Genomic DNA, 13,315 nt, shown 5'->3' on the forward strand with positions numbered 1-13,315 from the left:
ATTATTATGACTAAACAGACTCGGTGCCAGCGCGTGCCAGGCTGCCAGGATATTCAGAATACAAACAACTCATGCCAACTTTGCTGCTGGAATGGTTGACTATATTATTTTTATTCCAAGACGGTGCGCAAACAAGCCACGTAGCGCGCCTGATGGTAAACAGCCACCGTAGTCTGTGGACGCCTGTAAATCCGTATGACAACTCTGAGCATGGCCAAATTTTTTAAAAACCTATGACCTTTTTAAACTCCTTTTTTGAAAACTGCCATACCGTAAGCCTGGGAAAACCACGGCAGACAGCAATAGAAAGAAAGATGTCGCCTCTGCCTTATATAAAAAAATATTGTCCACTTAGCAAAACATGTACAGGCATCCTCTAACCTCCGTTAGTTACTACATGCTAATTACTAGAGGCTTACTAAAAATTCACATTGAGCCATTTAGATATCGCGATAAATGCTTGCGCAACAGTCTGCGCTTCCGAGAGTTAGTGTAATGGTGGATACGAGTAAAATCCGGATTTCAATACCTACACTATACTACAAATAATATTGAAATGCCATATTAATAAAGAGAAGTTCGATTATCATCAACGGCATTTCATAATAGATTGGAAGTGACTATACTTAGTATAGTGATGTAAATACTTATACACATCACTTAAGATGCTACAGGAGCAAAAATGCTAAAATGGAAAGGAGCTCCCTTTCAATTTGGGAATTTCAGTTCAATATAATTATACTAGTGTTAGATGGAGGACTAGTGGTAGATGTGGACCGTTTAGTTTTTTTGGCTAATTGTTACCAATTTTGAATACCAAAACTTTTTTGCGGCATAATCAATAAGGCCGTTTTTGAAAATTTTTGATGGGCTCTAGCGTCTTTAAACACAAATAAATAAAATAATATTAATCTGTGTTGAAAAAATCGATTGCTCTATCTTTAAAAACCAAGGAGAAAATAGTCAAGAGTACGTTGGTATGGAGAATTGACTCCTCCTGCTTATCGTCTTAACGTACTAAGCGCATCACATACTACTTTAGCCTCAGATAAGTTTCCTGACCACTTTCAACAAAGCCTATTCGGCTCATGTCTATTCAGCTGCCAAAATAGCGAACACCTAATTGGACGCAGCCACGCCAGTAAGCTTCTTGCTCAATGCTGGAATTCCAAAAGCTTACAGAACGAGGTAATCCAACTAGATCTAAAGATTTCAAAGGTTCATTTATATTATTTCGACGGAACATGCACCTTTGACGTGCGCCTTTCGAAGGAACGCTACACAATGATCGTCAATGATATTGATTTGATTGACTTCAGATGAATCACGCATCCGGTCAGGAAACCGATAGAACCCTAACAAGAAGTATACCTACGGGATGAAAGACACACACGCAAGTGTCATCGAAAGTTAACTCTTATCTCCTCCAAGTCATATTTTTTTTAGTAGCAAAGGCAAACATAACATAATCTTAAACTACCCGAGTCTTATCCCTCACAAACGTCAAATAAAGACTAGACGTCAATTATCTAGGTATTAGAGTATATATACACTAGGTACCTATAAAACAGGTACATACGGATGTCAGTGAACATAACACACATCTAACACATTCAAGTGCCATCCGTGCTACGCGCTACGGATCGTAGCCGATAACATGAGAAAATGGGTATGCAGCGAAAAGCCTACGAACAATTTTTAGCTATCACGAAGATTCATGAAATAACCCTAACGAATTTTATGAACCTTACTTTCACTAGCAACCTCTTAGGGATCAATATAAGTATCTATAGGAAAATTATAATGATAATTACTAAAATAATTAGGAATGTTTTCACAAACTTTTAGTACAATAATACCGACCCGATATCTGCTACATAGACGTCAATGACCTGGTTTTGCGCATAGAGTTACGAGATTGACTGTAAAAAACTGTTCCAAAATGGTCCGTTACGTTTTAGTTTGAAGGTTCTTTCATACCGTGAAAAAACCTGTTATGCGATTTTTGGGTTATAATATTATTTATCACCAGGATTGTTTTCTAACACAAGTAAATAGTAACAGGATCTGCTAGTGAGTTTAAATAATCCAAAATATTAGATCTGTGACATTCTCTGACTTATATTTTAGAATAACTTAGAACCAGTTGACGTTTCTCTCTCCAACAGTTCCAAAATTAAAATGTAACATCTAAACATAAATATAAAAACAAAGTGGATGCACGACCGCTGCATCTACATAAATTAGAGAGAGGGTTTACCTTGGTAGTAAAAGCCAAGGAGACAGCGGCGGCCAACATAAGGGATAAAGTTAAGTCAGGGATTTGCGGCAAGTTAGGATTTTAGCGGATGAAATATAGAGGTTTAGGAACATAGCGAATATTGCCGTTTGCAAAATATAACATTATTTATACAAAACGCATATGGCATACCTATTTAAGATTAAATTGCCAAACAGACTTACAGACTTGTACACTCATTTTTGCTGTGTACTTAATAAATTACAGCAAAAATGAGTGGCACAAAGTTTCTAAATGGGTTGGCAACGCGCGTGTGAGACTCCGTGAGTTGCAGGCGTCCATAGGTTACGGTGACCGCTTTCCATCAGGCGGACCGTATCGCTCATTTGCCACCGACGTAGTACAAAAAACAGGATTGTTTTATTGGAAACTTTTGTCGCCAATCTGATTGGTGGATTTGTATTGTATCTATTCATTGAAGAATTTGAACTTTGTTTGAAACACTGAAACACTGTCACAGAATTATATAATAGCATACACAGTGTGTTAAAGGCCCACTTCCTTTGATGGTCGCCATTCTAAATTCTTACCTCACATTAAGAAAGGGACCGGACGCAAGCAGCGTGACATTGAATTTTATTGCGCCGCGCAAAGGTCGTCAGCAACAGCGAACTCGCGGCCACCGGTAAATGTATGTACTTACTTCGTAGCAAGCGGCGATAGAATCATGCGGAGTGACCCGCCCCTGACACTGTGTAGACATAATACTGAAATACTTTAATAAATAATGTAACACAAAACAAATCTATAAAAACAGCCTCCGCTGACAACGTTGTTTATTTGAGTTATCCGCTCATAACATTCCATTCAAATATCCTTCAACATTGAAACCAGCCAGCCTGTCAACAATATGGCCCAAACCCCTCTTTGGTCTAACGGCATTTTGATATACATAAAAACCTACTCGTGTTTATTACAAAAACCATATCATGTACGATAGCTATCTCCTGGAACTTGATCCAATTAAACTTTTATGTATTAAATAATAAAGTCATTTTGGTACTCAAATGTAATATAATTTAGGTTTCTTTTGTTTTCTCTTGATGAGATTTTTACGGATGAACTCTACACAACACAAGAAATATTTTTGAGGTATTTTATGGAGAGATCACTAACAAATAGAACTAGATAAAATGAAATGGACAAATCGACTCACATTCTGATAACATTAATCCACCGACAAAACGAGATAAAGATAGCAAAATACGGAAATGGATATAATATTTTTATTGTGTATCCGACCTGGACCCCGCTTAGACAGCAAAGGACCTAAATGTATTATAAAAATATTTTCCTAAAATGCCTTTATACTTGGAATTTTATACCTTTATTATGAAACTGGTTATGTTGAATGTATAAAAGTACTCTTACTTGTGTGTTATTTTCACATGACGCCACCCGGTGGCCTAGCGGTAAGAGACTTTCAATCTAGAGGTCGCCGGTTTGAACCACGGCTCGTACCAATGAGTTTTTCAAAAAAACTTAAGAACGAAATGTCATTCGATATTTGTCGGTAACGGAAAATATCCTGAGGAGACCAGACTAATCCCAATAAGGCCTACTTTGGAAGGTCAGATACTTAGCACTCTTAGCAGTCACTTTCGTAAAACTAGTGATTCCGATTCAATAGTTTATACCATTTATCATCTCATAATGATGAGGCCGTTGGGACTAAATATATTGTTTCCTGAAAATAACTGCATCAAAATTAAATATCAAATGGGGAAAACCACACTCGCAAGTTAATGTTTCGATTAAAAGTTAAAGTACGAATATCAGTTATACGTATTGTTTCCTTAAGGGCTCACCCTTACTACCCCCTTACCTCTCAAGGTACCTAAAGACATAACAGGGCCTCCGCATGCGAAGACGGAACTGGGATCCTGTACTAGACAATCATCTCAAAAATTTCCGTCATTACCTACCCATGGGCCTAGATTGTTTATTTATGTACTTAAGTATATATATATTTTTTTTTCATTTTTGTAATTTAAGTTAGGTACTTACAGGAACGGTTATTCGTGGTAAGCACACAATAGGTATTTAATAACTGATTTTTTTTTATTATGTCCGGAGCCTACGACCACTTTTGGAACTAGTTTTCAAAGCGGAATTAAGGCTCCTATAGAAATAAAACTAAGAGCCGCTAAGTTTTATTTCGTCATTAAGGTTCTCTAGTATCTATATTTTCTTAATTATAACAATTATCCTATATAGGATATCTCACGAAAATCGACTTATATTACTAAATGTTGGTAACAAAATAGGATCAATTAAAATTTGCTGACGTGGCTATGTACAAACTTTTTGAGAACTGCTCACGTAAGGAAGATAATGTAGTATATTTTCACAAAAAAAAGTAAACAAGTTATTTTCAGTTTTACAAAAGAGGAAACTGTATTTGCAGTGCTGTATTTATTGAAAAAACGTTATTGTGATAATGGATTTCTGGAAGGCAATGATGTTTTTCTTAAATATACGTCTGTATTTTTTGCTCCACGTGTGGACATCAAAACAATCTCAGTTTTTGTTGATTTAGAGTCGTTTTGCCACAGTGCCCAGATATAAAAGCTATTACGTATGCTAAAGAGAGGACTTCTGATTTGATTCCAGTGAGCATAGCCGAATGCACAAACGCTCACGAAACGCTCACCATAATATCTCTTTCTCGTGACAGAGCCAGACTACATTTCTGCGGCATTTCGCGTCGCAGAAATGCTATTCGGCTACAGGGTCAGCTCTGGACATTTGGTTATTCAATTTTCTTCTTGACATGGCATTTATTTCGTTTAAAATAACATAACAGCCTTCCGCACCGAGGTTTACTTATTACGCACAATAATTCTGCTTTGATTCATAAATTAGATTACCACAAAATGAGTTTAGATGCGCAATCACAGTTTTTAAAGCAATTCTGATGCCATCCAATTTTGAAACACGGCCGCATTATATCAAGTCCATTATGATCCACAATGTGGAAAATTACCCTCTATTCGGTCAACCCCAAATGTATAATCACTTATTGAATAGTTTTAATGACACAATAAAAGTATTATGCCCTCTAGACAAATGGCTTATAGTTTTTCAGAATTGAAGCATATCTGATATACAAAATGACTTTCTATAGGCATAATCAATGAATAAATAATAGTTAATAGCGTACACAATAGAGACTTCCTACAAAAGTGAGGTTTGACAGCAATTGAGGGACAAATATGTGTCTTTTTAATGCATGGCATTATCCTTTTCAGGTATTTAAGCTTTTCAAAGTACCTAATTATCTTATCTGTGGTTGTGCTCGCAAAGGGGCGTCAAGTACAAGTAGCGTGAATGTGAATGTTGAGCAGAGTTCATTTAAAGCGTCTGAAATTGTTGGATTTCAGTAAAAAAAATCATTAAGAAAATATAGTTTTTAACCCCCGACGCAAAAACGAAGGGGTGTTATAAGTTTGACGTGTCTGTCTGTCTGTCTGTCTGTCTGTCTGTTTGTTTGTCTGTCTGTCTGTGTGTGTGTCTGTCTGTGACATCGTAGCTCCCGAACGGATGAACCGATTTAGATTTAGTTTTTTTTTTGTCTGAAAGCTGAGTTAGTCGGGAGTGTTCTTAGCCATGTTTCATGAAAATCGGTCAACTATGTCGCAGTCGGGGGTTTTTTCAAAATTTTAATTTTGTGGTTAGGTTATTATTGTATCAGAAACTGTCTTTGGTCACGTTATTTTAACTTAATTGTCGTTAAAGACATGAGTTAAATATAATGTATTTGAGCTCCGGACAGTTGAAAAAATCTATAATAAATGTAACCCTATTCAATATCAACAACAAACAAAGTATGAACTTTGTCGACAACCTCACTTTCTCGTTCTCGACACGTGGCAAACCAAGAACAAACGGGCCTCTCGCTTGTTTTTGCCCAGAACGTGCAAGTTGTGGAATGAGCTTCCTTCTAAGGTGTTTCCCTTGCACTATGATATGGGATTCTTCAAGAAGCATTAGGGTTCTCAAAGGTCGGCAATGCATAAGTGGCTCCCCTGATGTTGCTTATGTCCATGGGCGGCGATGATTGCTTCCCATCAGGCGGCTCGTCTGCTCGTTTGCTGCCTATTTCGCATAATAAAAAACCGGCCAAGAGCGTGTCGGGCCACGCTCAGTGTAGGGTTCCGTAGTTTTCCGTATTTTTCTCAAAAACTACTGAACCTATCAAGTTCAAAACAATTTTCCTAGAAAGTTTTTATAAAGTTCTACTTTTGTGATTTTTTTTATAATTTTTAAACATATGGTTCAAAAGTTAGAGGGGGGGGGGGGGGGGGGACGCACTTTTTTCCTTGAGGAGCGATTATTTCCTAAAATATTAATATTATCAAAAAACGATCTTAGTAAACCCTTATTCATTTTTAAATACCTATCCAACAATATATCACACGTTGGGGTTGGAATGAAAAAAAAAATCAGCCCCCACTTTACATGTAGGGGGGTACCCTAATAAAACATTTTTTTTTCATTTCTTATTTTTTGCACTTTGTTGGCGTGATTGATATACATATTGATACCAAATTTCAGCTTTCTAGTGCTAACGGTTACTGAGATTATCCGCGGACGGACGGACGGACGGACGGACGGATGACGGACGGACGGACGGACGGACGGACGGACGGACGGACGGACGGACGGACGGACGGACGGACGGACGGACGGACGGACGGACAGACAGACATGGCGAAACTATAAGGGTTCCTAGTTGACTACGGAATCCTAAAAATAATAATAACTATTGAAAATCACACAACACCATTTTCAAAACCGTATATTTCAGGGCGTACACTTTATTGCAACGAAAGCGAATGATAAACGACCCTCCCGCGGTCAAATTAAGCGTCGGACGGTATAAATTGCTGATATTAATCTGTGTCACTTAATACTCCATGATGCTCGAGCGAGACGAATTACCAACGTCTTGATAATTGCACCCTGGGAATGCCAAATTGAGGCACGTGATGTTCTGTTTGTTCAAATATAACGGGAACACGAGCCGGCTAGGGAACAGCAACTAACATGAATAAAATTTTTGACGATTTATAATACCCTACAGATGTAGTGCATAATAGTTTTCCATCGTATTTTCTCGAAAACGTTCGTATAATTTGTCGTATTAGTTCGGTCAACGTTAGCCATTAAGACGATGATATAGGAGGGGTCGATTCTCCATACAAACGCTCTCGACTATTTCCTCCCTGGTTTTTGAAGATAGAACAATGATATTTTCAACACAGATTATTATTATTTTATCTGTTTCGGACCGTTCGATTTCCAAAAACAACAAGGTGCGGCATTCAAAATTGGTAACAATTAGCCAAAAAATCTAAACGGTCCGACTCAGATTATCTCATTGTTATTCAGATTCTCAAAGGAGGAAACACGAGATCGGAACCTCGATTTTAAAGATTTTTTCGCAATATCTTTTAACTGAGTTGTTCTGAATGGAATTTTTTTTCTAGAAATCTAGTTAATAACACTAGTATATTCAACTAAAATTCTCAAATTGAAAGGGGGGCTCTTTTCCATTTTGGCATTTTCGCTCCTGTAGCGCCTTAACTTAACCCAAGATTCTAAAGTTTTCGTAGAATCTTCCGCTTGTAGGTACGAAGCTCAAAATATCATATCAAACTCTCTTGTACAAATAACTACGAGTAGTCGAGTATACTGCCTTGTGTGCAGAGAAGATAAAACTAAATGATCTTGCTTCTACTAAGTAGTAATTTTTATTTAACCATGATCCAAGAGGATCGAGTATTATAGAGAAGTTACTGTCAAACTAAAATGTGTAATCACAGTGCATAGTGCCACCTCTTGACACAGGCTTAAAACTTTTGACCCTCAGTTTATTGACAATTTGGCCCATAGGTATTCTTAGATTGATATATGTTAAAATGTCAAAAAATAATATTATCGCCATCTATCTGCCTATTTATAAGTACATATTTATGTCTTTGCCATTGTTGTATAGTCTATGGTTAGTCTGTGGTCGCATGAGAAGAAAAAAATAAAATTGTCTTTGATCTGAACTGGTGTTTGAATAGCTGCGCTCCCAATTCCCAAAATTGAAATAAATTAATTAAAGCCATCTACGGTCAACGCCCATCGCCAAGGAACAATACAGCCATGACTTAGCCAACATCCCTTAATAAATGCATTTTGTGTTATAAAAGTGGTCGGAGCTATAATCATATTTCCCCAAGACAAACTAAACCGTTTATAAGCCTGACAGTAATAAAATGTCACAAGTAATAGTTTTTCCAGTAAAGTAGCCGTAATACTTTACAACGTGACATGTTTTATAGTTACGGTTACAACACTTAGATACTAACTACCGACAATAATTTAAACGCTCGCAGTGGGGTAGCTTTTTACTTTTTGGAAGTCTTCCAAATATAAAGAATAAATACTTACCCTTACGCCGTGTCTTGCGTGGGCGACGGTCGCGTGACCGTCGCACGACCGTCGCCGTCGCGTCTCATACTTCCATATCGATAAGGTTTGATTTCGTATGCGTCGCATCGCCGTCGCGCGACCATCGCGCGACCGTCGCCCACGCAAGCCACAGCGTTATTCATAAACGTTCACTAACGTTATCAAGCCGATAAAGTTCGTTTGTCCCTTTCTATCACACCAATACGTCGGGACAAACGAACTTTATTGGCTTGATAACTTTAGTGAACGTTTATGAATCCGGGTTAGTATGTATTATTAGGTATTGCATAGATATACAGTGCATTTTTCAATCTGGAGGTCACGGGTTCAATCTCCGGCTCATACACATTTGTTTTTCGGAACTTATTACGAAACAACAATTTATGTTTAACCTTAACTACTAAATGCAGAGGAGACCCTATGCTCAGCAGTGGGCGATTAATGGCTGAAATGATGATGTGATGAACTAATCAATCCTCCTTTACTACTTAAACTAGTCAAAGAACCCACCAAGCATCGTTCCCGACGCAAAGGTGCCCATCACACTTGCTGCTGCGTTTCCGCGCAGTATATGTATCTTGCCAATACTTATACTGATTATTTACTTATGTCACATCTCGGACACTGGCGATTAAATCTATGAAAGAGGCGCGTTCCTACCACACATTCTAAGCTCGTAGGTGAACGCGTACTTATGCTTGTATGAGTGAGAGATACTGGCCATACGGTACAATAGTAGGTAGGTTTATTATACTGTGCTTATGTACAAAATATAATTTGATATTTACACTGAAAGTAAAGGAAAACATCATTAAGTGTAAGCTGAGATTAATTATATGCATCGAATTTTATATTTATATTTTTTATACATTTGAGTGGCAAATGGGGGTTAAGTTTGTATGATAAGTCAATTTTGCTTGGCCCGTCGTCTAACTTCCTAATAATATGTTATTGTCTGTTTCTATGACCATCAAGGCGGCTTAGTTAATAAAGGCAGTTTCTCATTTGCTTGCCCGCCGGGACCGTGGTCAACGGCGTGTGATATTGGTGTTATAGTTGCTAGAGGTAATTAGTATTGAGGTAGTTTGCAGTACATTAGACAGCCAATAGCTGTATTACGTACTCTCTATTGCTTCCCATAAAGTCGTAAGTCATAATGTATCGTTTGCCCACGTTAATCATAATTTGGTTTTTCTCAGAAACGCGTAACTTTTCAGGATTCCTACAAAAGAAACCTAACCTAAGGCGGCTGAAATGATCTATTGATGAAGATTATGAAAAGTTAACCGTTTCAGAATTTTGACATTTATGACTTAATGATAATCTGGCAATTATTACATTATGACTATCAATCGTTATGTCAAACAAAGGTTATCGTTATGCGGGTTATCTAAATATATAAAAGAAGAAACTGACTGAATCGCTGGTCCTAGAGACTCCAAATTTGGCACGTACGAGTGGGTTCATTATAAGGTGTAGAGGAGCACCTAGAAAGGATTTATCAAAATTCACATCCTAAGGGGGTGAAATGGGGGTCCAAAGTTCAACATTTTAACTAGATTATGCGGGCGAAGCCGGGGGAAAAAGCTAGTTTTATAATTATGTATCTAATAAATAATAAAATTATCTTCACGTCGGGTTAACATAGTCCAAAACTTAAAAACGTACTAATTTAACGCAGTTCATGTATGTTCGGTGAAGGAATGATTCATAATGTGTTATTTATTTAGGACAAGACAATTAAGCATTCAAGTTGTGGTTTTAAATCTTAGAACACAAACATCATCTAGATCAACCCTATTAATATGCGATTGTCCCAAAGATAATGTGCCGCTGCAACTGATATTCCGCGTCGACATTCGAGCGACTGGCGACATGAGCCCGCTTTGTCAATATCCAACGTGTGTTTCAAATTGGGACTTCAACAAGTGTCGTAGTCACGCAAGCGTTGGACGTGTTTTCAAGCGAAATGTCGAAAGAGAACGGGTTAACTAGTGCCGAGGGTGTCACGTCATTCATCGTCGTCCGGTGTAGTGCGATGCGAGTATGGGCTGTGTTGTGTGAATCAATATGCAGTTTGGGCTTGCGATGGATTATTCGAGTAAAAATTTAACAGAATTTGTTCATGCATTTAGGCGGCCTTTATTACCAATGATGATAGTCTAACGATGACCGTTTATCAATCAACTGGTAAGTACCTACTTATAGTCTTTTTTTCTTTTGGATGGATCCATTCCACAGAATTGAAGTTTATGTGAATACATAATTTGAATACACATATGTATATTTGCGATATATGTGAACGATTGGTGATGTTTTTTTGTAGGGAAAATTTGGGTCTAGAGTGCAAAATTATATGATGAAAAATATGCTCCAGCCACTAACTATACTGACGAAAAGTGTCTTAAAGGCATGGTAAGAATAGTAATAAAACTTGGGAAAGAAAATTTTAAAATTAACAGAGCTGAATTTCACTAGGCAACAAAAATATTTTTCAAGCGCGGTAGGTGTTGAACAATATTTTTCATTTCTGAATATGGTCTATATTGTCCCAGACTGCCATACTCATATTAATTAACGTTATTGATTAAGCTTCTAAAAACAAGTACATAGCAGCAAAACTGACCTGAAGGACAGCGTAGTCAACGGCCTGTAGCTCTTATGGCTGTTCACATCACTCATCGGCGTACCCCAGAAGTCATTCTCGAAAACTTTCCGCAGCGGATTCGTCCCAATCACATCCGGGTTCATCACGACCGCAGGGATGTCGTCATGCACGAACTCGCCATTCAGGCTGTTGATATAGCTGAGGACGGCGGTGATGACCACCGTGCCGTATAAGGCCAGGTCGCGGTTGAAGCGTGGTGACTCCTCGCGCAACGTGGGCAGGGCCGCCGCCGCTCGTCGCTTCATCTTGAGAGTTCGTACACGCAGTGTCACATTTCGGAACTTGCACATTTAGGTTACTGGAACAAGAGAGAGATCTATTTTAATACATATTTTGTACACATACCTGCAGCGTGTAAAGCTAATACGGGTGAATCTCTTAACCGTGGTGTATAGGACATAAGAAATGTATGTACTTAGATAATTTCACAAATTGAAATAAACAATTATTTTTTATATTAAATAATTCGGCCCGTAATGTAATGAACACACAGCACACACACTCACTTCGGACGCTCATTGAATGACTCCTTTTTAAAAAAAATGGCGCATGATATAAATAGGTATGAACAATTGAAAAAATTTACTGAAGCATCCTCTTAACTAAATACGTTAACATAGACTAGTAAAAACAATCAAAAATTCTACATTTCCGCCTAATAAAAATTATTAAATCTAATAATTATATAACTAAGAGACTTCGGGCCTAGAGACTCTTGCTAGGTGGTTGGATCAAGGGTCAGATGCAGAAGGCGGTGATCTTAGACACGGCGCGGATAGTCCGACGGTTCCTCTCGCTGCAGCCCTAACCACCGGCGCCTTGGGCCCTGTTCCGCTGCTGTTTATATATTTTTATATATTTTTTTATTGTTTTGTAAGTGGTTTTGTATTTTACTTTTATATTCGTATTATAAATAACCTAGCCTAAGACTTAAAAGAAATAAAGAGAATATAATTAAATCTATTTTTCTACCGAAAATATGCCAAACATTTAGATACCTAAATAGCCACCGCCAGGTGCGAACATTAAAATAATAAATATTTATAAAGTGTGAAACTACAAATAATAGAATTTGAACGCAAGTTACGCAACATTGCAGTCCCGAAATCAAGAGTGTCATGATTTTACTTATTTATTTTTTATCTACCATAAACTGCGCATTTTGTGTTCTACGTAGTTTATGCTTGATAAATGCTTCACCGCTCGCTGGCATACCTTGAGTTTACATTTTAGAGCCGCAGTAAATGACCAAGTTTGTACGCCGTAAGTCTGGATAGGATGCACAATAATGTCAAGGTGTTTACGCTTAAGACTCAGAGGAAGGTCACCCTTCATTTGCGCTTTCATGGACCAGTAGCTCTTCCATGTACTTATTTTCATCTATTAGGTTCAAAGATATTGTGCCAGTTTAAAGTTATTTTTCAGCCTAAAATCAGTCATACCCTCGAGAGTAATATACACACACACAATACAAATACTCTTTATTGCACACCTTGTAAGATATAATACACACATATATATATATATATATATATATATATATATATATATATATATATATATATATATATATATATATATATATATATATATATATATATATATATATATATATATATGTGTGTGTGTGTATACCTATATTATATATATATTTATATATAATATATTATAATATAGGTATATATAAATGTAAATGTAACCGGCGGCGGCGGTAAGGCGTGGCTCACTCCGCGATTCTTTCGCCGAGCTACAAGTACATGCCGGCGGCCGCGAATTCAGTAGTAACGACCTTAGCGCCGCCCATTACAGTTCAATGTCAGCTTCTCGCCTGCGGTCCGTTTGTAATGTAGGTAAAAATTTAGAATGGCGGCATTTTGTAACCA

At 37.5% G+C, this 13,315-nt stretch overlaps 1 protein-coding gene across 1 annotated transcript in view; it reads right to left on the bottom strand.

Annotated features, from left to right (window-relative positions):
• Positions 1 to 7,208: 7,208 nt before the first annotated feature.
• Positions 7,209 to 13,315, bottom strand: part of LOC125229097 (protein O-mannosyl-transferase TMTC1-like) — a 79,602-nt gene continuing 73,495 nt past the window's right edge. Inside the window, exons 2-3 of the mRNA XM_048133876.1 lie at positions 11,391 to 11,730; positions 7,209 to 7,329 (exon numbers count right to left, since the gene is read on the bottom strand). Of these exons, the coding sequence (XP_047989833.1) occupies positions 7,209 to 7,329; positions 11,391 to 11,722 (453 nt within the window). The 5' untranslated portion in view covers positions 11,723 to 11,730. The remainder of the gene's footprint in view (positions 7,330 to 11,390; positions 11,731 to 13,315) is intronic.

The sequence above is a fragment of the Leguminivora glycinivorella genome, chromosome 8, assembly GCF_023078275.1.
Source record: "Leguminivora glycinivorella isolate SPB_JAAS2020 chromosome 8, LegGlyc_1.1, whole genome shotgun sequence".
Lineage (NCBI taxonomy): Eukaryota > Metazoa > Arthropoda > Insecta > Lepidoptera > Tortricidae > Leguminivora > Leguminivora glycinivorella.